Source organism: Gymnodraco acuticeps, unplaced genomic scaffold, assembly GCF_902827175.1.
Source record: "Gymnodraco acuticeps unplaced genomic scaffold, fGymAcu1.1, whole genome shotgun sequence".
Taxonomy (NCBI): Eukaryota; Metazoa; Chordata; class Actinopteri; order Perciformes; family Bathydraconidae; genus Gymnodraco; species Gymnodraco acuticeps.
Window position 1 is genome coordinate 235,367 of NW_022990233.1, and position 22,335 is coordinate 257,701.

A 22,335-nucleotide genomic window follows, 5' to 3' on the forward strand; every position below is an offset into this window, starting at 1 on the left:
TTAGACCTAGTCAATACTGTGGAGATATACAATTAGAATGATCAATCAATAAACTGGTGAAACAAACAGAGTTGTCTTTCTGGTTCTTTATTCGAGGCGCCTCGAAGGCACAGGTCTCACAGAGTATAGGATAGTCTGCAGGAGTGTGCGCAATAGTCACAGAATAGCAAAGCTTATATACAAGATAGGGCGGGCAGACAGAGTTTTGTGTAGCGGAACGCCTCAGAAATCTGCTTTCACACGGATGTCTCATATTGTTATTAGACACCTGTGTCCTTGAGCTACAGAAAGTATAACGGTTATCAGAATATGGAAGTTCAAACTTTGTGTGAAGAGGAGTAGTTTCAACATAGTCTGCCAAATCAGCTCTGTGGCCTTGAAGCGCTTGAGAATAATAACCCAGAGTATGCACAGAAAACAGCACATATGCCGAAATGGTACAGTAGTGTTAGACAATGCTTTTTAGAAGCATTTGGTTTTACCATATAAGGTAACATAAGAAATTGCCACTACATTAATTTATTTGTTGCGTTATTTTTTTAATTACTGCGTTACTACAGTTATCAAATAAACGTAGTGCAGTAAAATGTACAAATTGCATTGCATAGAGAAGAATAAAAGATAAACAATTGAGAAAAATTACAAGTAGGCCTACCCCAACATTGCCGCATTTTTTTGGGTCATTTTAGAGTCAGTAGAGTAAGGAGGAACTATTCTTAATTTACATTACTTTTTTAACATCTTGACACTAAACCAGTGTTCTTGTTTATTACATTTCTTTGTGCACGCTATTTTCAAGAACATTCATAAGTTATACTTTTAAAAAGTGGTGGGGACACAATTGGCAATTTTAAAAAGTGGTGGGGAAACACACAAATAGTCCCAAAAAAGGTTTGTCGTTTATATTATTGTTATAAAATGTGTTTTATTTGTATTGCCATGTCCTGCAATGTGAGCCTCCTCGTTGCATGATAAAATGTTTTGGATGATTTCATGAATTTTTTCAATACTATAATTTTCTTTTAGGCTGAACTTGTAACATCCGTCCAGGAGCTGCAGATGAACAAGCACTCACTCTGGTGCATTGACAGCAATGTTTATTAATGTGCCCCGTTAAATTAATATGTTTGTTTTTCCACCATATTCTCCCTGGTCGGCCTCCATGTGACTCTCATGAGACGTGTTTCCTCTCAGACCCTGGATGATGTGCTCTATCAGTAGTGAACAGCCCTGCGTTGCACTGATAGTGACGACAGCGGACGTGAGTGGGTGTGCATCAGAGCGTGTTTACTCTGCAGGACGTGCATACCCGCATTCAATACAATGCAACAATGTACAGGCAACAAAAAAAAGGTGTTTGCCTCAACTCATCAACCCTGCAGGCCTTCTGTTCCCAAGCATTTAACCCTACACACAGGATGGAGAGTTTTCATGCATGTTGCAGAGCAGATTCAGTCAGGATCATCTGGAGAGGAGAGTAAGACGTGGCCTGCAGAGTTGTTTTTATCAGAGCGTCAGGAGAGAAGTGAGTGATGCAGAGAGATAGAGAGCTGTTTGACGGACAGCACGGCACACGTGAAGTTAAACATCAAATGTGAAAGACAGAGAACAGGCTGGGGAAACACAGAGAGACACATCCATCTGCTCAGAATGAGTGGAACTCCAACAGACCCAGAGGTAGGATCTGTGAGAAAGTTGACATGTTGTTATGAAGCTGTTTACTGTGTTCACATGAGGCTAATGTGAGTGTTTTTTGAAGTTGCTGGAAACTGGAGCAGAGCCACCCATGTTCCTGCCAAGGAAATGTCGTTATTATTTATATGATGTGTTTTTGATAGATTCTACAATGTGCTGAAATTGTTTTGCCAATGATTGTGTTGCCAAAAGCAAACTGATTTAGTTTAAATCAGCTTTCTCTGGTTACTTTGGATCATTGCAGGACATAACACATGCTGCTTGCCAGTTCCAATACTGTTAAAGATATATAAAATATGTAGACCACGAATTATAGTTTTTATTTTAGTTATTAACTCTGTGTTCACTCAAACTCTTGAAGAAACTCTTGTTTTTCTAGCCATGCATGTGTTTCGGGGAGAGGTGCATGACAGAGGGTTTTTACTGCTGAGTCGATGACCACACTTATTGACTCAATCTGTTAAGTCCCGTTATATTACTATATTTCTGTTAGTGAACAGGCGTTATGTTTTATTTGCACGTTTAAAAAGAAAGTTGAGACAGGTGACTTAGAAAAAATGAAAAGGAATAAAACGGGTAAGGTAAAAAAACGTATAAAACAACATAACTTTTACTTCACATCGTAAATTACAGTTAAAAACAGCAATATGTTGGAATCAAAGCAATTCTAATTTTTCATTTCTAGAGTCTTGACAGGGATATCACTAAGTACTTGTTAACATTTTATAAGTAAGCTTTTAGAAAAGGGTGAAATAAAGGGTTGAAGACAAAGAGGCGTATTGGAGTCCATACCGTGTTTATACAATATTATACACGTTTAAATGCTTAAAATGTAGTCCCCCAAAAATCTTGGAAAAGCATGGAATAACTGAAGTGGGAGATAGTAATCTATAACATATCATTTATCAATTTACTAATGCTTAACCTTTAAGATTTGTTTAGTTAATTTCCTTGCTGTGGGACAAATAAAGGATTTCTGAACCTGATTATTATAATAGCAATTACATAAAATATTACATTTAAAAAGAATGTTATTGCTTAAAATTTGACCACTTCATCTGATCACCTCCAGCCTCAGCTATCGGTCCATCCATCGTCACCGCCAGAACCTGAGGGGGGGCTCCAGCCTCCATCTTTATTGCAGCCGCCTGTCCCCACCCAGGATCCCCCCCACACCACCCAGATCCAACAAACCCAGAACACTCAAACCCAGATCCATCAAACCCAGATCCAGGAGTCTAACCCCGGGCTCCAGCACCAAGTAAAGGCTGTGTGGATAAACCATAGGAGGAAGCTGCTTCTCTTCGGCTTCTCCTTATGTGCTGTTATTCTGGGACTGATTTACTATAAGCATCATAACCCTCAACACAGGAGGACAAACCAGGAAAGCAAAGGTAGGCCTACAAAGAAACACTTCAAAATGACACAATACGTCTCACCTTTTGTCTGACTTGGTTTGACCTGACTCAGGGTCCCATAGGATGTTAAAGAGACTGCTAAAGGGGCCTTTTATGCTCATTTCAGTATTTTGTGTCAACTACCTCTCCTGGGACATGTCTCCATGCTTTAATGTTCAAAAAGCTCTTTATTTCTCTCATACTGCCTGTGCTGCAGCACCTCTTTTCACCCTCTGTCTGAAACCAGAGCCCAGTCTGCTCTGATTGGTTAGCTGGCCAGCTCTATTGTGATTGGTCCACCACTTAGAGATGTCCCGCCCCCTTAGCCTATAACGTACAATGTGTTGGAGCGCCAGGCAATAGAAGCACAAGTATTACATGATGTCACTATGTCAAGGAAGTAAACAAAGGAGTCCAATCGATGCGGGTGACATTTGTGATTGTAGCCTTTGCAAACCATTTACATGCACACAAACCTATATGACACACTACAGGAAAGGAAAAACACATAATAGGGACCCTTAAAATCATGCCTCTTCTCTCCCTTTGTCCTGCAGTGACTCCCTGTCTGTCCCCCGCCTGTCAGTGGGCATCGGCCCGTCTGTCCTCCTCTGCTGATCCCTTCACGCAGCCCTGCGACTACTTCCTGTCCAGCTGTGGGTCTGACAGACTGTCACCAGGCGGCAGGGGGAGGCTGAGGGGTCAGGGCATCCCCGGACATCCACAGAACCCCAAGGAAGAGACAGCGTGGACAGAGAGGAGAGGACAGAGTGCAGAGAGAGACAACAGAGGACTGAGAGAAGAGGAAGCTCTGGACAGAAAGACTGTGCTGCTGCAGTATCTCAGGGGGATTCTGGGTAGGAGCCTGCACTCAAAACATCTCATCATTTCTGTATGAGGAGGTATATTCATATCAAGGTATGGTCCCAATCAATATCTTTATGTCTGTTTGTCAGAATCGAACCACAGTGCAGGCAGTGCAGCCGAGCAGAAGGCCAGAGGATTCTTCCACTCCTGCCTGGACACCAGATCCATAGAGACAGCTGGAGCAGAGCCCTTCCTCACGCTCATTCAGAAAGTGAGATAACTATATTTTCTTAAATAAGTACTTTACCTCCAAAATGAGTATTTGTATATGAACTACCTGCCCAGTGTGAGCTTTAGTTTGGGAAGAAAGGTTAACCCTAACCCTGAATGAATGCTAAATGAAGAAACAAAAGTCTTGATAGATTGAAGTAAAATAATTATTAAACAAAAGAAAATCTATATCAAAACACCAGTTTAAAAACACTCGTATAACGTATACAATAAAATCCAAGTCTCATGTATCCAGTTGTGTTCTCTTCACCTTACTAGTGTTTTAATAGTAAAAAAAATGCATGTTAGGAAGTAGGTAGCGTACAACTGGATAGCCTACTTTTTCGTTTTGGCCCAACTACATTTTCTGAAAGATTCCGTTTTCTCACCCTGTGTTTCCCACGTAACACAGGGGAGTCATTGATTTACAAATGATCCAATTGGGGGGTGAAATAAACTATTAAAATGTGAGCCTACATTCTGTGGGGGAAACTTCTGTAGCAATTAGAAACAGGACTCAGAGAGGCACGAGGAGAGCTGGAGCTTTGATGGCAAACACTGACTGTTTATTTGGAGTTACGGCCGGAGAATTGGCGAGACAGGAGGTGTGTCACGAGTGGACACAGCGGTTGCCAAACCAATTCTGAAGAACTCTGTAGCTCGAGGTTTTAACTAGTTCGGAGTGTAATAATCAACATTCTTTATCAGTGAGACTAAAGCATTATGGACCCTGAATCTAACTAGAGCTCTCGTCCATAGAAAAGAACGCGCGCCAGGGAACCTTCGTCCCTGAACACTAAACTACCTCATAGCGGCTTGTGCTCTGTCATAGACTGGCAACAACAATGCGCCCAAGCTGCCCCTCCTTAAGAGAGATAGCAGCAAGGCCGTAGACCTATGCCGTGGGAAAGGAGACAGTGAGAGGAGAAAATGATGAACAGTGTCAAAGGTTGAATACTTAAGCAAATTATTCCCTAACACATCCCACAATAAAAATTTCCAAATGCAATATTTGATTACTCTCCTTGAAGGTCATGGCCATTTCTACTGATCATAATTCCATTGTTGAGGTCTACTAGAATAGATTTATATTGTGCAATTTTCCAAACTCACATTGGTTTCTCACAGCATCTCTGTAAAGTATGTGTATTCACTCTCAGTCCTAAACGGCTTGTTGGAGCTCCTGCCCCCCCCTGTGAGCCCAGTGTGCTCTAATTGGTCGGGACGTTGAGAGGCTCTTGCTGCTCGCAGCTGCTGCAAGGATTAGGGTTAGGGTTAACCCCATTTAAACAGTCGTGGTAGATACCTTGTTTGTTTTAAACATCATAAATACACAAACAACAATGAATACTTACAGGTTGTGTACCCGAATCTCCCGCTGGTCCAAAGTAGGAACAGCATCGTTCTTCAGTGCCCTACGCTGTACATATCCGGCATGAATCGCTGAAAGGTTTGGGAAGCTTTGTTTCGTGAAAGGTTGGCAGAGGGTGTGGCCTCTGGGTATTCACACCTCACAGAACCCAGGAAGTAAACAATGGAAAATGAGAAATCTCCAACGAGGCGTTCTGGGGCAGCATAGACTGTGTTAGAGTTGTACTCGCTACAGGGTGTACTTTGAGGGGTTTTGACTCTGCAGACCGTTCACATGCATAAAAACCTTCATAACACACAAGGGGACGGGTAATAACCGGAAAAGCATGACATGGGACTTTTAAGGGGTAAATGGAAATCAGACAATACAGGACTCTAATAAATTATGCATCCTATCAATAACATAGCAGGGTTTTATCCAAGCTAACAAGATGTCTGTTTCAGGAACTTGATATGATGATAGTATATAATCTCTCTCTCTCTGTGTCTGCAGCTGGGCGGCTGGGCGGTGTCAGGTCAGTGGAATCGGACCGATATGAACTCCACCCTGAGCCTTCTCATGAGAGACTACGCCACATTTCCCTTCTTCAACCTGTACGTGGGCAAAGACCCAAATGAAACGCCCCCTGGATCGACCAAGAGATACATACAGGCTAGTATCCTTTGGAGTAATGTGTCCTAACATAGGGAGCACAGCAAACTAGGATTGTTCTTAAACATGGAGAAGCAGCGTTCAGATATTATGCTCCAAATATCTGGAACAAACTCCCAGAAACCTGCAGCTGCCATTCTTAAATCCAGGCTGAAGACTTTTCTTTTTGTCGCTGCTTTAAACTGAAATATTCTTACGTTACACTGCACTGTACGTTTTACTGATGTATTTTATACCTGTGTTATTTCTATATTAGCTTGTTTGAGGTTTATCTTTGTGCTTTTTAATGACTGTTTTTAAAGGCCATTTTATAATGTGTTCTGCACTATTTCTTAATGCTCTTAATGTTTTTCATTTTTGTAAAGCATTTTGAATAGCCTTGTGTTGAAAGGTGCTGTATACATTTGCCTTGTTGCTTTTACTCAAACCTTTTTCTCTCTATAGATTGATCAGCCGGACCTGTTGATCCCCATCGAGTGGAACATCAGGACACTGAAGTCTCAAGCTAACGCTCAGGTGGATGATTAAGCCGGTCCACAATTGATTCGAGTTTCAAATATATCTTCATCAATATTCATCCATCCTTCATCATCCTCCCGTCTCTGTTCCTCCAGATGCTGCGCCCCTTCCTGGCGTCCTGTCAGAGGTACCTGGCCCTGCTGGGCGCCCCCCCCAGCAGCAGCATGCACCACGTGTGGACCTTCATCTCTCTGTCCTCTGAGCTGGCTGTGGCTGCTGCTCCTCTGCAGCACCGCCTGGCCTCAGGGCGGCTGTACGAGCGCATCACCCTCCGAGACCTGCAGGTACAACAGGAGACAAACACTCACTGCGTCTGAAGGGGTTTCAGAAGGGTTGCATTGTCCTTCCTTTAAATTTGATTAATGTTTGACTGTCTTATTTCATTTAAAGGTCCCCTATTATACTGTTTTTCATCAATATATTATAGGTCTCAGATATATCCAGAACCTGTCCCTGATTGGCTGAAACACCAAACAGATCATTGCAGCATCCCATAATCCCCTCTGTTTCAGCCCTGTTTCCAAAGTGCTGATTCTCTGTCTGTTACTTCAGATGAAAATAAGGAGCCCCTCCCCACGCCCCTCTGAGAGAGATTTGGTTACAAAGAACTCAATGGTGCTCTAGGAGGAGATTCAGGGGATAAGGGGGGGGGGGGGGGGTTACCTTTGTTGGTGATTGGCTAATGGTTACACGAGACAAAACATCGTTATGACATCATAAAGTGGCCAAAATCTGATCAGCTCATTTTCAGACAGGTTTTTTATAGAAATGGATCAAAAAGAGAGAGAATCTTTGTTCCTGAAACTTTCAGAGTCTCTTTCCACAGAGGGGACACATGTTGATGTAGAAGAGACATGAAGAAGAGGGGACACATGTTGATGTAGAAGAGACATGAAGAAGAGGGGACACATGTTGATGTAGAAGAGACATGAAGAAGAGGGGACACATGTTGATGTAAAGAGACATGAAGAAGAGGGACACATGTTGATGTAGAAGAGACATGAAGAGAGGGGACACATGTTGATGTAGAAGAGACATGAAGAAGAGGGGACACATGTTGATGTAGAAGAGACATGAAGAAGGAGGGGACACATGTTGATGTAGAAGAGACATGAAGAAGAGGGGACACATGTTGATGTAGAAGAGACATGGAGAAGAGGGGACACATGTTGATGTAGAAGAGACATGAAGAAGAGGGGACACATGTTGATGTAGAAGAGACATGAAGAAGAGGGACACATGTTGATGTAGAAGAGACATGAAGAAGAGGGGACACATGTTGATGTAGAAGAGACATGAAGAAGAGGGGACACATGTTGATGAAGAAGAGACATGAAGAAGAGGGGACACATGTTGATGAAGAAGAGACATGAAGAAGAGGGGACACATGTTGATGTAAGAAGAGACATGAAGAAGAGGGGACACATGTTGATGTAGAAGAGACATGAAGAAGAGGGGACACATGTTGATGTAGAAGAGACATGAAGAAGAGGGACACATGTTGATGAAGAAGAGACATGAAGAAGAGGGGACACATGTTGATGTAGAAGAGACATGAAGAAGAGGGGACACATGTTGATGTAGAAGAGACATGGAGAAGAGGGGACACATGTTGATGTAGAAGAGACATGAAGAAGAGGGGACACATGTTGATGTAGAAGAGACATGAAGAAGAGGGGACACATGTTGATGTAGAAGAGACATGAAGAAGAGGGGACACATGTTGATGTAGAAGAGACATGAAGAAGAGGGGACACATGTTGATGTAGAAGAGACATGAAGAAGAGGGGACACATGTTGATGTAGAAGAGACATGGAGAAGTGGATTTTGCATAATAGGTGACCTTTAAGTTTTGACTGTCTTATGTCATTCAAGTTTTCAAGATTCAAGGCTTTATTGTCATTAGCTACAGTGTAGATATGGCAATGAAACACTTAAGTCACAGGCTCCTCTAACTGTACATGAATATATATAGGACATAAAACAAATAAAACAGATAAACAGTTTAGTTAGAGTTAGATTTGAGAGTGTGTTTGCTAGATTTAGTTTCAGTTGTTCACAAAGTTCTTGGAAGCATGAAGCTACTGTACTATGCATACAGAATACCTGATAGGAGAACTGTGTAGGTACAGTCATACAGTTTAAATATATTGGCTTTGGGATCAACTTGAGTCCTCTTTAATTGCCACACCAAGAAGAACAAACAGCCAGTTGGTTAACATGAGACCAGAGATAGCTACACTGTAGGGTTAATGGGGATGACAAGGCTTAGAAATTACGTTCATGAGAATGAGATGTGTGGTAAGGTTAGGTACGGTCATTTATATCGCACATTTTCAGACACAGAGGCAATTCAAAGTGCTTTACATCATCATTAACACTTAATAAGAAGACAACAGAAAGGACAACAGTAATATGTGTCTGCTTATTGTGTGTGTAGTTTTAGTTTCACCTACTGTCATAATTGACCAATCTGCCAACAGACCAAGGCCCCTGCCATAGACTGGCTGTCCTGTCTGCGGGCAGCTTTCCACCCGCTGCCTCTCACCGAGGACGACCATGTGCTTCTGCATAACTCCCTCTACATCCAGCACATGTCCCGCATCATCAGCAAATGGCTGAAGAAGCATGAGCCGAGCACCAGGTACTGTAAGTGACACAAAACCTACCACCGTCAAATATGCCCAGACTTGTCCTCCTCTGACCTCTGACTCCATCCGCAGCCCCGTTCACACCTTCATGGTCCTCAACCTGCTGCACACCCTGATGCCTGCGCTGGACTCCAGGTTCTCAGACACAGAGAATAACTTGTCCGTGGCTCTGGGGCACACTGGAGGGGTGAGTAAAGGGAGGCGAGAAATACTTTAGAAAAAGGATGCTCATTTTCAGGTTCATATTTATATGTTGTCCTCTTCTGGGACATGTCTCCATGCTTTAATGTTCAAAAAGCTCTTTATTTGTCTCATACTGCCTGTGCTGCAGCACCTCTTTTCACCCTCTGTCTGAAACCAGAGCCCAGTCTGCTCTGATTGGTTAGCTGGCTGTCTCTGTTGTGATTGGATGACTACTTAGAGATGTCCCGCCCCTTGGCCTATCAAGTACAATGTGTTGGAGAGCTAGCCAATAGAAGCGTGAATGTTTCAAAGTGATGTAACAATATTACCGAAGTAAACAAAGGAGTCCAATGGAGGCGTTTCAGGAGGGGGGAGAGAAACTCACTCACCTTTCAGACCATTTACATACACAAACAAACTAAAACTTACGCACACAAACCTATATAACAAACTACAGGAAAAGGACAAAAAAAACGAAAGCTTCAAAGGGCCCATAAAAATAAATCTGACACATGTATGAGCTGTTGTGTTGAGTCACATCTTGGTTGTCTTCACCAGGTAGCCCCTCGCTGGAAACGCTGTGTGTTGGAGACTGAGAGAGGGTTTCACTCAGTGCTCACACACCTTCTCAGTGAGAGGACAGCACACAGGGAGGTGAGCAGCCATTATGACGTTCGTTTGGACATTGATTGAATTAAAAGGCTGGTGTGTATTTCAAAGTGTTTTGGTTTTTTAAACAGGCAGAGGAGATTATTGAAAATATCTTCTCCTCCTTTAAATCCAAATTACATGAACTCAATTGGACAGATGCGAAGTCTTTCCAGTCCGTCATGAAGAAGGTAACAAGTGAAGCAGGAATTCTTGAAACTGAACTTGGTTGGTGTTTCAGATATCACTAACAGCATCTCGTCCTCCAGGTTCAGTCTTTAACTCCAAGACTTTGGACGACAAATGAGACCTCCACTGAGGCTGTGATCGACCAGCTTTTTTCTGAGGTACATTACAGAAGTGGAGTATAACAGCTCCTAATTTCATGTCATTTATTCAAACTCAAGTTAAACTTTTTTTCCCTGTGAGTTTAACCCTAGTTTAAGGTATAATCTGTTACACTAAAAAACAAGCTATGGCATTCATATTTTGTTGAGTTGTGTCAAATGTTCAAACCCAGAAAAAATATGATATATTAAACTACGTGTTTTATTATGTCACCTCTGATAATGTTGTATCCATATTATATCTTTGAGCATGTTCCAGCGTCAAAAATGTACTTAAATATAACATTTTGAGCCATTTCTTGGATAGGTTTTTCAGATCTTGGGTCATTTTTAACAATATATTGCATTTGTATCAGGAATGTTAGTCATTGGACATCTGGATCTTAGGTTTTAGCAGAAACAAGCTACGCAAACATTATCTGTAACTGCTTTACTAAACATTTGAACTGGCTTTAATCACAGAGTCTGTTAGAGAAACACGCGCCCCTGGGACGTCTATTGGCAAAGGTTGTAAAGACAACAACTCCCATAATGCCTTGCTACTCCACGATGCAGCACATGTCATATTGTGCAGTTGAACTCACCTTAACTCCCTTAGACAACAGTGTGGCTAATGTTATTTGTACTGTACATAATTGTAATCCCTTTATTGGAGAAAAACAAGTAACAGTCAGTATGTACCTGTAGGTGACCGTAGACACACGCGGCTTCTTCTCCAACTACGTCCAGCTCCTGTCGATGTGGCAAAGGAGACTAAGTCAACTCCTGGCAGAGCAGGCGGAGGCGGCTGATATGTGAGGGTTGCATCTATTCAATTCTATTTGACAGTAGATATGAATGTTTGGAGCTAGTATTTGAACTTTCCTTTTTTCTTTTAGTCTGTCTGTCACACCAATTCTCCTCGGTGACGAGCTCCTCTTCCCCATGGGAATGTTTGTCCCTCCTCTCTTCCATCCTAGCTATCCCAGGTAAGGTGTACACTGGTTTTAAAAGAACCATGAAAGTGTTTTCATATAAGAAATGTATTGAACATGATTGTTTTCATTCTTAACAGGGCAATGCATTATGGTGTAATGGGTTTCCGCTTGGCCAAAGATATCCTCCACCTGATTCTGCCTGACAGTAAGAGAATCTCATGTTTGTGTTATATCATTTTCAGGTTCATATCAATATGTAGTGCCTCTACTGTGACATGTCTCCTTGCTTTAATGTTCAAAAAGCTCTTTATTTTCTACCTCTTTTCACCCTGTCTGAAACCAGAGCCCAGTCTGCTCTGATTGGTTAGCTGGCCAGCTCTGTTGTGATTGGTCAACTGCTTAGAGATGTCCCGCCCCTTAGCTTATCACGTACAATGTGTTGGAGCGCTAGCCAATAGAATAGCAAGTGCTTCATAGTGAAGTCACTGTGAGAGAAACAGGGATTTTAGCCTTTGCAGACCATTGACATACAAGACCTATAAAAAACACTACAGGATAAGGGAAACCACAAAAAGCCTAGAAGGGCCTCTTTAATAATAACAGGTTTTTCGAGATATAACAGCTGTCGTCTTTCCACTCCACAGATCGATCAATGCATGAATCATATAAATCTCTCTGTTGTGTTGTAGTTTCCTCTCAGAGTGACACAGTGCTTGCGGTGGGGGAGTGTGTGTGGGGTCACTACCTCACTGTGACAGAGGGTGCAGCGTTCTCTCTGTCAGCAGCGCAGCAGCAGGAGCTGTGGCTGCAGTACTCTGCTCTGAAGATCACTCTGCAGGTGAGCTGTGTGTGTGTGTGTGTGTGTGTGTACTTGTGGGGACCTACATCTGTTTACACAGTCACGTGTGGGGACTCGCCTCCCTTATGGGGACATAATGGAGGTCCCCATGAGGGGAATCATTCATTTTAGGGTGAAGACTTGGTTAGGTTTAGGGGTTAGGTTAAGGGTTAGGCATGTGTTGGTTATGGTTATGGTTAGGATAAGTCTCCAGGAAATGCATGTAAGTCAATGTAATGTCCCCTGAAGTGATGTATACATGGTATGTGTGTGTATGTGTGTGTGTGTGTGTGTATGTGTGTGTGTGTGTGTGTGTGTGTGTGTGTGTGTGTGTGTGTGTGTGTGTGTGTGTGTGTGTGTGGTGTGTGTGTGTGTGTGTGTGTGTGTGTGTGTGTGTGTGTGTGTGTGTGTGTGTGTGTGTGTGTGTGTGTGTGTGTGTGTGTGTGTGTGTGTGTGTGTGTGTGTGTGTGTGTGTGTGCAGCAACATGGAGCTCAAATATCTGCATTGTTTCCTCAGGCTTATCGTCAGAGTCTGAGGAACGATCCGAGTGACACCTCCATCTCAGGACTGTCACACACTCGTCTGTTTCTCACTTCTTTCTCTCAGGTACTGGGATTCTATTATTAGGTTACAATCAGAGGTGGCATGTAACGAAGTACATTTACGAAAGTACTGTACTAAAGTGAAAAACAATGAGTATTTTCAACAAGTACATTATCATATTCACTATAGGTTCAGCTACCCAGTAGGCCTAGTGTTCAAAAAAGTGCAACATTCAAGTGATGAACACATTAATGCTGCTGCAATGGGTCATTCTGCATAACGTGTACTTTTACTTAAGATAGTTAAAGTATATTTTGATGCCAGTACTTTTGAGCACAATTTATAATGAAGGACTTTTACCCGCGGATGAGTATTTTACCCTGTGGTATTCCTTCTATTCGCTGTGATTGGTCAACCTCTTAGAGATGTCCCGCCCTTCAGCCTTTCACATGCAATATGTTGGAGCGCTAGCCAATAGAAGTGTGAGTGTTACATCGTAATGTCGCTATGTTCCAGAAGTAAACAAAGGAGTCCAATGGAGGCGTTTCAGGCAGGGAGACATTTGGGATTATAGCCTTTGCAGACCATTTACATGCACACAAACCTATATGACACATTACAGTGAAGGGAAACCCCCATGGGACCCTCTACATTAAAAAAATGGAGTCACTTGTCCACCTCTGGTTACAATTGTCATCCCCTCATCTCAACGGCTGATTGAATGTCTTATTATTTTCCTTCTCCAGCTGAACTGTAACTCCGACCCGTACCGTGAGTTCATGCCGCTGGAGTCCTCCTTCCTGATCACAGTGCTTTGTGCCGAGTCGGACCTGTGTCCTGCAGGCCTGCAGTGCCCCAATCAGACCCAGCAGCACTCATTACACACATGCTGAGGAGGGTTTGTTTTCTAGTTTTATATTATAATGGATTGTCTGGCAAAACAAACTATCCGCTGCAGAACCTAAGCACACTGTGATTGTTTACAAAAAGTTATTACAAACATGTTATTATTACATATAACAACATTTATGGTGGACATTTTTGTATCAATAGTTGTTAATATGTTTGGATTTTCAATAAATTGCACAAGATGTTACACAAGTTCAATTTGTTTCACAGATCCACTTTATACAAACAACCTGAAGCTCGGTTACATGCATTGATCTCCTTTCATTTCAAGTTTATCTGTATGTACATTATTGTTGTCCCTGTTCTGATGTATTTTATGCGTCTTCTGCATTAGGACACTAATCGAATATCAAAATATTTTGATGATGGAATAATCATGAAAAGGAGAAAATGCAGTTTTCAGCATCTGAAATATTGAAGTAATGTTCTTCTCGCTGTGCTATATCATGTTAAATGAAGCTCAGCGCAAGTTCTTTCAGGAAGACTGCTTATAATCAGCTCACCACGGGCTTCCTGCTAACCTATTACATTCTTCTCAGCAGCCAATCACCGAGCTGCAGCCAAACTTTAAAATGGTTCTCCTCTCTCCTGCAGTCAGCTGTGATTTCAGGTGTTCATGCTGCCGCCCGCCGCCTCCTCCCCATCCACCTCCTTTCATCATATCCAGTGCCAGCAGAGTTAACACAAAGACCTCATCACACCTCCTCTTCATCCCATCTCCTCATCAAATCCAGATCTTCATCATCATCATCACCGGTGTCTAGACCCCGGGGGGTTCCCTATATGCTCACGGCTGCATTTCCCCCTTTAGATATACGATTTCAGGATCGGGATCTAATCGCCGAAGACTTAACATTTATCATATGGCATGTGTCAATAAATGTTCTTTAAACAAAATGAAGTCCTGATTGAAATTAAATACCTTGGATTTTTGGACTGACAAAAGTAAATACAAAGAAATCTTTGTCTTTTAAAAAACTATTATTTGCAATTTTACTGTTTTTAAACAAAACCAGTAATTGATTCATCGAGAAAATAATTGACAGATGAGATTTTAATGAAAATAACGGCTCCATGTTCTTAAAGTTATCAACGTCCCTTATGATGTCTGAATCTTTTGTGTATGTCTCGCTCTATATGAAAGAAAACCACTCATCATGTAGTCAAATACTTTAATGTAACTGTATTGATAGATTATCCAAACCTCAGTAATTATTGACAGTATAAAAAACATCATTCTTCTACATGAAAAGGAAACACTGAGTACAGAAACCTATGTAAATTACATATGGTGGTCATACATCTCTACACCTGCCGAGTGTAAGGGTATTCATGTCGGTGGTCCACGCAGCATCACTGCGGAAACGGACATCACATCCATTTATAGTCCAGTCAAAAAAGTCTCTGAGGGGAACCCCAGCAGTTCATTGAGTGTTTGTCACAGGACGCCCCACACCTCCTCGAAGGCAGAGCACATCTTAGCACAGGTCAGCGCTGCGGAGAGCGGGTAGTTACTGATGGACACCGTCTTCTCCGCGTAGTCCACATTCACCTAACGACAGACAGAGAGATCAGTAACGCAGATATTTGATGACTAAAGGGACAGGTCTGGAATTTTTGAAGTGGGGTTGCATGACATGCTTTTCCATGGTCAGTTAATCAGTAGCTAGTTTGGGGAAGTTCCTCACAGAAGCAATCCATTGCTGTGGCCCATCAAAAGTAAGATTAGCCAGAACAATTTAGCCTTGCAGAAAAGGTGGCTGATGGTCTACTGCTCGATCAGTACGTTTTTTTTTTATTGGGTTATTAAATGGCGTTGGTGAGTCTAAACTAATCAAAGTCACAAAATAACAGAAACGGACTAACTGATCGAGGTAGCGTTACACCAGAAACGTCCATGTTCTGATAAGTACAGTTATAGTTTGTTATCAATGGAGTCTGGTGGCTTTGAAGAGAATATAGATAACAGCCCTTGACGTCCGGTTTAAAGTGTCTGGCTGCAAAGTAGGCCGTTTAAAATACTCAAAATGTAGCGTACACTTAACCTGATGGTCATGCTTTTAGGTGGGTTAAATGCATTCTGCTGCTGCCCTTTCCACAGCAGTACGTTGGATTGCTTGTGTGATATTATCTGTTTCACCAAACTGGGGGCATGCTGATCCCCATTTACTGAAGTAATAAACTGATTATGGATAAGTAACTCATTACAACCCAGCTTCAAAACATCCACTCTACCCATTTAATCAATACCTTTATTAGTCCCACAGAGCGGAAATGTACGTTGTTACAGCAGAAAAAGAGCCAAAGACAGCTTAATGTTACGTAGAAGCATGCATAATAATGTATTAAAGTAAAAAAAAAATTATAATATAATACAAAAATAGAATAAAATAAAGTTACACAAAATACACGTCCATGAAGCAGTGAATCCTCCACCGTGCTAACTCTTACCGCTCCGTGTGCGAACGCTCCGATCACCACAGCAGCCGGCCCCTCTGGCACCAGAGTCCGGGGACAGATGGCCTCCTCTCCGGCAGAGAAGGAGGTGGAGATACGAGGGCAGCCGGGAGGAAGGTGGTCCGACACCGGGTTCTTAATCATCCTCAGGAGCCTCTGGGGGCCGTCAGCAGCCCGGACGCTCAGCTTGTGGAGCAGCTGGACTGAGACAAGAGGAGGGGAAGAGATTGAGACATGAAGACATAAGATAATTAATGATTAACTCATTAATTTCCAGAGGTGGGAAGTAGTGGAGTACAAATACTCCATTACTGTTCTTAAGTATACTTTTCTGGTATCAGTACTTTACTCAACTACTTATTTTTCTGACGACTTTTTACTTCTTACATTTCTAACACAAATACCTGTACTTTCTACTTCTTACATGTTGAACACAAATACCTGCACTTTCTACTTCTCACATGTTGAACACAAATACCTGTACTTTCTACTTCTTACATGTTGAACTCAAATACCTGTACTTTCTACTTCTTACATGTTGAACTCAAATACCTGTACTTTCTACTTCTTACATGTTGAACTCAAATACCTGTACTTTCTACTTCTTACATGTTGAACTCAAATACCTGTACTTTCTACTTCTTACATGTTGAACTCAAATACCTGTACTTTCTACTTCTTACATGTTGAACTCAAATACCTGTACTTTCTACTTCTTACATGTTGAACACAAATACCTGTACTTTCTACTTCTTACATGTTGAACACAAATACCTGTACTTTCTACTTCTTACATGTTGAACTCAAATACCTGTACTTTCTACTTCTTACATGTTGAACACAAATACCTGTACTTTCTACTTCTTACATGTTGAACTCAAATACCTGTACTTTCTACTTCTTACATGTTGAACACAAATACCTGTACTTTCTACTTCTTACATGTTGAACACAAATACCTGTACTTTCTACTTCTTACATGTTGAACTCAAATACCTGTACTTTCTACTTCTTACATGTTGAACTCAAATACCTGTACTTTCTACTTCTTACATGTTGAACTCAAATACCTGTACTTTCTACTTCTTACATGTTGAACACAAATACCTGCACTTTCTACTTCTTACATGTTGAACTCAAATACCTGTACTTTCTACTTCTTACATTTTGAACCCAAATACCTGTACTTTCTACTTCTTACATGTTGAACTCAAATACCTGCACTTTCTACTTCTTACATGTTGAACACAAATACCTGTACTTTCTACTTCTTACATGTTGAACACAAATACCTGTACTTTCTACTTCTTACATGTTGAACTCAAATACCTGTACTTTCTACTTCTTACATGTTGAACTCAAATACCTGTACTTTCTACTTCTTACATGTTGAACTCAAATACCTGTACTTTCTACTTCTTACATGTTGAACTCAAATACCTGTACTTTCTACTTCTTACATGTTGAACACAAATACCTGCACTTTCTACTTCTTACATGTTGAACTCAAATACCTGTACTTTCTACTTCTTACATTTTGAACCCAAATACCTGTACTTTCTACTTCTTACATGTTGAACACAAATACCTGCACTTTCTACTTCTTACATGTTGAACTCAAATACCTGTACTTTCTACTTCTTACATTTTGAACCCAAATACCTGCACTTTCTACTTCTTACATGTTGAACTCAAATACCTGCACTTTCTACTTCTTACATGTTGAACTCAAATACCTGCACTTTCTACTTCTTACATGTTGAACACAAATACCTGTACTTTCTACTTCTTACATGTTGAACTCAAATACCTGTACTTTCTACTTCTTACATTTTGAACCCAAATACCTGTACTTTCTACTTCTTACATGTTGAACACTAATACCTGTACTTCTACTTCTTACATGTTGAACACTAATACCTGTACTTTCTACTTCTTACATGTTGAACACAAATACCTGTACTTTCTACTTCTTACATGTTGAACACTAATACCTGTACTTTCTACTTCTTACATGTTGAACACTAATACCTGTACTTTCTACTTCTTACATGTTGAACCCAAATACCTGTACTTTCTACTTCTTACATGTTGAACACTAATACCTGTACTTTCTACTTCTTACATGTTGAACTCAAATACCTGTACTTTCTACTTCTTACATGTTGAACACTAATACCTGTACTTTCTACTTCTTACATGTTGAACACTAATACCTGTACTTTCTACTTCTTACATGTTGAACACTAATACCTGTACTTTCTACTTCTTACATGTTGAACTCAAATACCTGTACTTTCTACTTCTTACATGTTGAACACTAATACCTGTACTTTCTACTTCTTACATGTTGAACACTAATACCTGTACTTTCTACTTCTTACATGTTGAACCCTAATACCTGTACTTTCTACTTCTTACATGTTGAACTCAAATACCTGTACTTTCTACTTCTTACATGTTGAACTCAAATACCTGTACTTTCTACTTCTCTCATTTTCCAAACAGCTGGTTCCTTTAGTCTGAATGTGTGTTTGATGCGTGATCATTATTCTTTAGAGTCATTGCGTGCCTATTGATTTGAACACGATCCGTGTATCCATCATTTCCTGGTCTTCTCTAAAGAAGAGGGACCAATGGAAATGTTGTCATGTTGCCGTTGTTCAGCATGGAAACATTCATTAGCTAACAATTAGGGATGCTCCGATCGATCGGTCACCGATCGAGATCGGCCGATACTCACTCTCTACCGATCGATCGGTGCTCTCTAAACATGCCGATCGCGAGAGCCGATCGCATGACGTAAAATACATGACACTTTTCTCTGTGTGCGGCAAAACAAGCTCGCCAAAATGGCTTCACCGGTCTGGCAGTATTTTAAGGTGTCCGAAAAACACAGTAAAATAGCGGTATGCAACGTGTGTGAAGCAGAAATCCTGCAGCTCCGCCCGCCGGACCGGTAAGCGCAGCGAAACACACACAGGGAGAACCAGACCGCAGTTCATTTCCTCATATTCCAAACGAGAAATTACGGTAGCAAATCACCCGGTTCTTTACGACCAGAACTATTAACGGGATACAAACCGGAGGAACCAGGCATGGAGGGAGGTGGCAGAGACAGTGGGTGAAACTGGAAAGTTTTCGCCTGTTTGGGGAGTGTATATATATATATATATTGCTCGCATAAAATCCCCGGGGCTTTTTGCTTTGTATGTCGGGGGCGGGAGATTCATGTGATTGGTTGTTGGTCGCGTTGCTCGCAAAAAATCCCCAAGCTTTCAGACACGCCCAGCTCCAAGATTTTTTAAAAGCTGCTGTGTGGACGTACCGTAAGAGTTAGACCTAACACACTTAGCTATTGTATCTACCTCTGGATCAAGCTAAACTAGTTATTTTAAATATATGTATTCTTCATTGTCGGGTCACTCTTACTGGATCAGTGAGCTGCATGAGATACTGACAGGCTGTCAGGAGAGGGGGAGAGGAAAAGAGAGCGCTTCCGCTAATTTCTCCCGTGTTATTATCCAAAGTGAATGTAAACTTGAATAATGTACATCATTTGAATGTAATAATTAAGTTGATTGTTGTTTGTGGAAGCTCCAGTGAATGAGCATTAACTGAGTTTTAAACATCACTTTAAATGGAAGATTTAAAGTGATGTTTAAATCTTCCATTTAGGCCCCGCCCACTCGATCGGATCGGCGATCGGTATCGGCCGATACTGATTCCGGCGATCGGCCCCGAAATTGGCGATCGGAGCATCCCTACTAACAATGACATTATTGTTCTATTAATATAAAGGGAGGTCAGGTACTCTTTAAAGGTACTTTTTACTTAAGTACATTTCAAAGCCCATACTTCTTTACTTTCACTTGAGTAAAGAAGTTTAGTCAGTACTTCTACTTTCACCAGAGTATTTTTAAACATGAGTATCTGTACTTCTACTTGAGTAAAGGATGTGTGTACTTTTTGGGTCATATTTACATATTAGATATATGTATGTCTGTATGTGTGTCTGTAAAAAGTTATTGTGAAAACAGTGTGTATTTATACAGAGAAAGCTACTTACCCATGAGGCCACAGAAGCGAGTGAAGGTCCTGGGGATGCGGGTCTGAGGGTTGATCTCTATCAAGGCGTTCTTCTCTGTGTGGATGTAAACCTGCAGCAGACCCGCCCTGTTCAGAGGACTGTCCATCAACATGAGCAGGGACTGGAAACAAGAGACATTCAGTCATTAAAAACTGCTCTACAACAGATGTCACACATACGCTATAATAGCCACATTCATGGTTTTCGCAGCTTGAATAAAAAAACAAAACATCACAGCTACGACTATTATTTTTCAACTTGTATTCAGTAAAACCAAATCCCATAAACTTCTGAAACTATTGGACAAATACTGAGAGTAAAATTGGACTTCTACCACTACTAAATATTGCTTCAAAGAGCTGATATGGATTGAAAACAGACAATTGTATTATATTGAAACTATACTATATTGGTGCATCTCTCTCTGTATGACTTTGACTGTTTTTAAATCGTTTTTGGTCATTGGCTTATCATTCTTATCTTTTGAAGCACTTGGTAACTTCGTTTTAAAAGTGTTGTATAAATACAATTCATTATCAATGTTATAGTCATCTTAAGCAGCTTTCAGGGTTCATACACTTTTCACCAATGCTTCTCCATGACCTTTACCTAATTTTCCATGACCAAAAAAATTACTCTCAGCAGTACCACTGAAAATGGTTTATTTAAACATGGAACAGGAAAATAAGGCTTACTAGCTTCTACAGGCTAAAGCAACTCAAATCTCTCACCAGCAAAACACCTTGACAGTTAAATGCCATTTTACGCTTCATTACTATACGATACAGTATTTATTATCATTATAGTATTACTATTTCGGCGATTAGATAAAATATAAATTATATTTGATGCAACTTTAGTTACATTTCCATGACTTTTCCAGGAATTTGCATTTTGAATTTCTATGACTTCCAGGTTTTTAATGACCGTAAGAACCCTGAGCTTTATATAGAAGTATCAGCTTAACACTTTTTAAGTAGAATAGGCCATGATTGAACACATCAATCATGCATAACTACATTCTAGTATTCTTAAGGGGATCTCTGCTCAAATTGTAGATACAGTCAGTGATACAAAAATACAAAATTCAAAAGGAAATCTGACTGTAGGTCACACAGACACAAGTGGAGAATACAGATGTGCAGTGTAATGAGTGCTTACCTGGTGTGTGATGTCTGGCCTGATATGTCCTGGATTTCTTCCACTTTTGACAATGATATTTTTGTGTTGGTCACAGTTTAGCAGCTCAAAGGTTTTTCCAACCTGGGAGAAAAAACAAAACAGGTTTTCATTATAGCAGTGAGCCTCAGTTTAAAGGTATATGATGTCACTTCCACTTGTAGCAGGTCTGATCACAACACACACACACTCACACCAACACACACACCTTCACTGTCTCTAACGACGCTCCCTCCAGGATGACCACCAGCCTCCTGTCCGCCATGCGGTCGTGCAAACTGCGGAGATGTTTGGCTGGTTTTGGCTCATATTCGTCCAAATGTTCCAGACCACGCTTCTTCTCGTTAGGAGCCGCCATGATGCCGGGTTCAGAGTGTCGCGCGATGTGTGCGTCACGGCAGGAGTGCGCGTTCACGAGTGGGTGCAAAATACACATTTCGGATTCACATGCAACACTTTCTACGTAGAAAAGTAATTTATATATATTTATATATTTTTGTAATAACTCATTCGACGAAATAAATTATCTTTTTAATATTTGTGTTGTGCAATTTTGTGTACATACATTTAAATTGACCAAAAGAAAACCAACATTTCCAAATTATTTCTAATGGATATTTAATTATATTACACTTATCGAAAAGTTGAAAAATAAATACATATCTGATTATTGCTGTTAATTCATTGTTATGCTATGTCCCCAAAATGTGTTTATTTGTTCCTCTTTTGTATTTTAATTGGATGTTAAAAGGTTGCAGAACCCCTATAACATGTTGTATGTCCTTCTGTCATTACTGTAATTCCCTGTCACTTTGTTGATTTGTGTTTCTTGTTCTTTTGAATGTCTGTATGGCGTTGCT

At 40.9% G+C, this 22,335-nt stretch overlaps 2 protein-coding genes across 5 annotated transcripts; one reads left to right on the forward strand and one right to left on the reverse strand.

Annotated features, from left to right (window-relative positions):
• The first annotated feature begins 1,388 nt into the window (after nt 1-1,388).
• On the forward strand, nt 1,389-14,847 carry kel (Kell metallo-endopeptidase (Kell blood group)). Of its 4 annotated transcripts, XM_034218911.1 has the most exons (19): nt 1,389-1,677; nt 2,768-3,089; nt 3,650-3,949; nt 4,049-4,170; nt 6,034-6,192; nt 6,637-6,708; nt 6,807-6,995; nt 9,196-9,356; nt 9,436-9,550; nt 10,105-10,200; nt 10,287-10,385; nt 10,464-10,541; nt 11,229-11,335; nt 11,420-11,509; nt 11,596-11,663; nt 12,148-12,296; nt 12,814-12,903; nt 13,587-13,738; nt 14,344-14,847. In XM_034218911.1, the coding sequence occupies exons 1-18, from the start codon at nt 1,651-1,653 to the stop codon at nt 13,731-13,733; spliced, it is 2,391 nt and encodes a 796-aa protein (XP_034074802.1). In that variant the 5' UTR covers nt 1,389-1,650; the 3' UTR covers nt 13,734-13,738; nt 14,344-14,847. The 4 variants fall into 4 exon arrangements, with proteins under 4 accessions (XP_034074802.1, XP_034074804.1, XP_034074803.1 ...); XM_034218912.1 differs by lacking the exon at nt 14,344-14,847 and having other exon boundaries at nt 1,390-1,677; nt 10,470-10,541; nt 13,587-13,947; XM_034218910.1 differs by lacking the exon at nt 14,344-14,847 and having other exon boundaries at nt 1,391-1,677; nt 13,587-13,947.
• A 60-nt stretch (nt 14,848-14,907) lies between these two features.
• On the reverse strand, nt 14,908-21,885 carry emg1 (EMG1 N1-specific pseudouridine methyltransferase). The gene is made up of 5 exons (XM_034218917.1): nt 21,684-21,885; nt 21,458-21,559; nt 20,276-20,417; nt 16,201-16,409; nt 14,908-15,301 (listed from the first exon to the last, which is right to left on the reverse strand). The coding sequence occupies exons 1-5, from the start codon at nt 21,831-21,833 to the stop codon at nt 15,188-15,190; spliced, it is 717 nt and encodes a 238-aa protein (XP_034074808.1). The 5' UTR covers nt 21,834-21,885; the 3' UTR covers nt 14,908-15,187.
• Between the last annotated feature and the right edge of the window lie 450 nt (nt 21,886-22,335).

Bases quoted from the DNA above. Each gene is read 5' to 3' on its own strand.
- kel (XM_034218911.1), top strand. From the start codon at position 1,651: ATGAGTGGAACTCCAACAGACCCAGAG. The intron at 10,386-10,463 runs GTAACAAGTGAA...CTCGTCCTCCAG, and splicing joins TCCAGTCCGTCATGAAGAAG to GTTCAGTCTTTAACTCCAAG. The intron at 11,510-11,595 runs GTAAGGTGTACA...CATTCTTAACAG, and splicing joins TTCCATCCTAGCTATCCCAG to GGCAATGCATTATGGTGTAA.
- emg1 (XM_034218917.1), bottom strand. From the start codon at position 21,833: ATGGCGGCTCCTAACGAGAAGAAGCGTGGTCTGGAACATTTGGACGAA. The intron at 21,560-21,683 runs GTGTGTGTGTTG...TTTTTCTCCCAG, and splicing joins CGTCGTTAGAGACAGTGAAG to GTTGGAAAAACCTTTGAGCT. The intron at 16,410-20,275 runs GTAAGTAGCTTT...CTCTTGTCTCAG, and splicing joins TCGCTTCTGTGGCCTCATGG to TCCAGCTGCTCCACAAGCTG.